General features: G+C 42.6%; 1 protein-coding gene across 1 annotated transcript; it reads left to right on the top strand.

The window, feature by feature from the left end:
- The first annotated feature begins 52 nt into the window (after positions 1 to 52).
- LOC104958561 (nuclear receptor corepressor 1-like) lies at positions 53 to 1,696 on the top strand. Its single transcript, XM_010786305.1, has 4 exons — positions 53 to 229; positions 316 to 533; positions 632 to 775; positions 1,495 to 1,696. Exons 1-4 carry the CDS (start codon positions 98 to 100, stop codon positions 1,676 to 1,678), a joined length of 678 nt encoding a protein of 225 aa, XP_010784607.1. The 5' UTR covers positions 53 to 97; the 3' UTR covers positions 1,679 to 1,696.
- The last annotated feature ends 804 nt before the right edge of the window (positions 1,697 to 2,500 follow it).

Below are 2,500 nucleotides of genomic sequence, written 5' to 3'. Positions count from 1 at the left end.
AGCGGTGGCTGTTGGCACACATTTAAGCTCCTCCCTGTTTTAATGAATCCACACCTCACCCTGACTCTCTGTCCCATATTAACCTACAGCAGCTGGCATGCGGGCCTATGACATGAGTCGTTACCGGCAATCTGCAGAGCCCCCCCAGCAGCCCCCCTCTTCCCAGGGTGAAGGCTACTCCCAGGTTCCCAAGACTCACCGGTTCATGACCTTGGCAGACCACATTTCGGTAGGAAACACATAAGAATAAACAAAAATAAAATAATGCTGAAAATGTAGATTTAAACTGTTTTATCGTCACTCCCTGTCATGCAGCATATCATCACCCAGGACTTCGCTAGGAATCAGGACCCTCCTCCCGTCTCCTCCTCAGCTTCGGCAACATTCCAGAGCTCAATGCCATCCGTGTCCTCCTCAGGCCGGGCCAAGGGGCACAGCCGCTACAGTCCTGAGAATCAGGGCCAGGCCTCTCACCACCAGAGATCCACCAGCAGAGTTTCCCCAGAGAACGCCCCTGACAAGACCAGAGCGAGGTACACAGACCATCGAGTTAACTATAACACAATCACAGCGAGTCTGATTTATTCCTCATCATCAGGCTAATGTTTGTCCCTCTCTGCTCCCTATCTAGGCCCGGTAAATCTCCAGAGCGAAGCGGCAGGCAGATGGAGAACTATGAACCCATTTCTCCACCACAGAGCTACCAGGTTATGGAGAAACAGGAAGCGGCCGGGCATCCACCCCAGAGACGAGAGGCTGAAAACTCTGAGATCAGGTACGGGATATCAAGGGGTTTTTACATTATAGTTTGAAGTTGTTGTGCATCTCAATAGCTGAAGCTGATAAAGAATCTGTTTTAAAATGTTATTAACATTTTAAGAATTTAGTAACCGACCCGAAGTTGTTTAAATGTTTGTATTGAGAAGCATCATTTTCAAAGCTGAACAAGACTTTGTACTGCCACGCTTCCTTTCAAATAATAATACACTTTTCCTCAATAAAAATAAAATAACAAATAATAAAGACAGAACATTTAATTAATTATTATTATTATTATTATTATTATTATTATATAAATAATGTAATTAAAAGAAAATAGTAATTATCCAAATGAGGACAATTGTAACTGACACAAATAAAATGGAAATATCATTAGAATTTGATTAAAATAAAATGTAGACGAGTGTGCAACTTACATGCTTTGAGATGTAAATGTAATGTCAGCTACTATACTTGTAGAAGATCAAATAACCAGCGTTTTTGCACCTGATCAACACATTGCTGGAGTTAGTTTTCTTTTAGGGCCCTGACATTTGATGCCTGGCTGTATTAGACTGTAAATCAAATTGTTTGTTGGATGACAGCAGGCAGCACCTTCCCCCTGTCAGCATTCATTCGACATCCCGGCCGAGTTGAAAGGGCTTTGTCCCAAGAGCGTTTCACCTCAGTTACCCCTCCCCGCCATTTGACTCTTTGTCCTTTGCTCGTTTTAAGGAATGACTCGCGCTCTCCGGGAAGTGTAAGCTATCTGCCTTCCTTCTTCACCAAGCTTGAAAACACCTCGCCTATGGTGAAATCCAAGAAGCAGGAGATCTTTCGTAAGTTGAACTCCAACTCTGGTGTCGGTGATTCTGATGTTGGTAAGTGGGTGTCTTCTTATCCTGTCTCTTCAAACTAGGGCTGTCCCGAATACCATTTTTCGGGCTCCGGATATTCGGTAGATATCAGCAGCGAATATTCGACCCGCGCAGGGGGGGGGGTGGTAATCAGCAGCGAACCGCTTCAACACGTGTATTTCGGTTTATAGAGTGGCGAAGTCACGCCCATCTACTTCCGACCCATGGGACCTTATTTCTGAAAAATTATGTATTGAAGTCAATGGAGAGAGAAAACTTATCTTTCGATCCCGTTTGAATTGTGCCAAGAATTACACATATGATGTTTGTCGATCTTAAAAAATCATTTCCATGTCAAAAAAGTCTCAGTTTGTCGTAAAACTGTTGAAATATAAGACTATGAAAAATACCCAACTAGAAAGACTACAAATCCCAGAGTCGCGTACATTAACGCTACACATTACACTCGTGTTACTCACTGAAACCTTGTATAGCCGGTCCCGCATGCTGGCTCTTACGGAACCGACTAACTCCCCTTTTGTGTATATACAGCTCTCAACATGGCCAGACTTGTAGTGATTTTCACCTCTTTTAATACTTTTCACTTCATTCTGAAAGAAAGAGGTGAAATGTGCTAACGTGACGGCCATCTTGGTGTTGGTGACGTATGCAAGACCAGAGTTGTAGTTCATTGAGCGCTTCACACAAAAAAAGTGTTACTTCACAGTTTTACGACACATTTTTTTTTTTTTGACTTGCAAAATTATATTTTAACATCATATGTGTAATTCGTGGCACAATTCAAACGGGATCAAAAGATAATCTTTCTCTCTCCATTGACTTCAATACATGATTTTTCCAAAATAAGGTCCCATGGAAGTCCA

This window comes from Notothenia coriiceps, unplaced genomic scaffold, assembly GCF_000735185.1.
Source record: "Notothenia coriiceps isolate Sejong01 unplaced genomic scaffold, NC01 NC01_scaffold00029025, whole genome shotgun sequence".
In the NCBI taxonomy this organism is placed as follows: domain Eukaryota; kingdom Metazoa; phylum Chordata; class Actinopteri; order Perciformes; family Nototheniidae; genus Notothenia; species Notothenia coriiceps.
This window is presented reverse-complemented; position numbering and strand designations above follow the sequence as displayed.

Excerpts from the sequence above, each read along its gene's own strand:
- LOC104958561 (XM_010786305.1), top strand. The coding sequence starts at position 98 with ATGCGGGCCTATGACATGAGTCGTTACCGGCAATCTGCAGAGCCCCCC. Across the intron at positions 230-315 it reads CCTTGGCAGACCACATTTCG|CATATCATCACCCAGGACTT; the intron begins GTAGGAAACACA and ends CCTGTCATGCAG. Across the intron at positions 534-631 it reads CCTGACAAGACCAGAGCGAG|GCCCGGTAAATCTCCAGAGC; the intron begins GTACACAGACCA and ends CTCCCTATCTAG.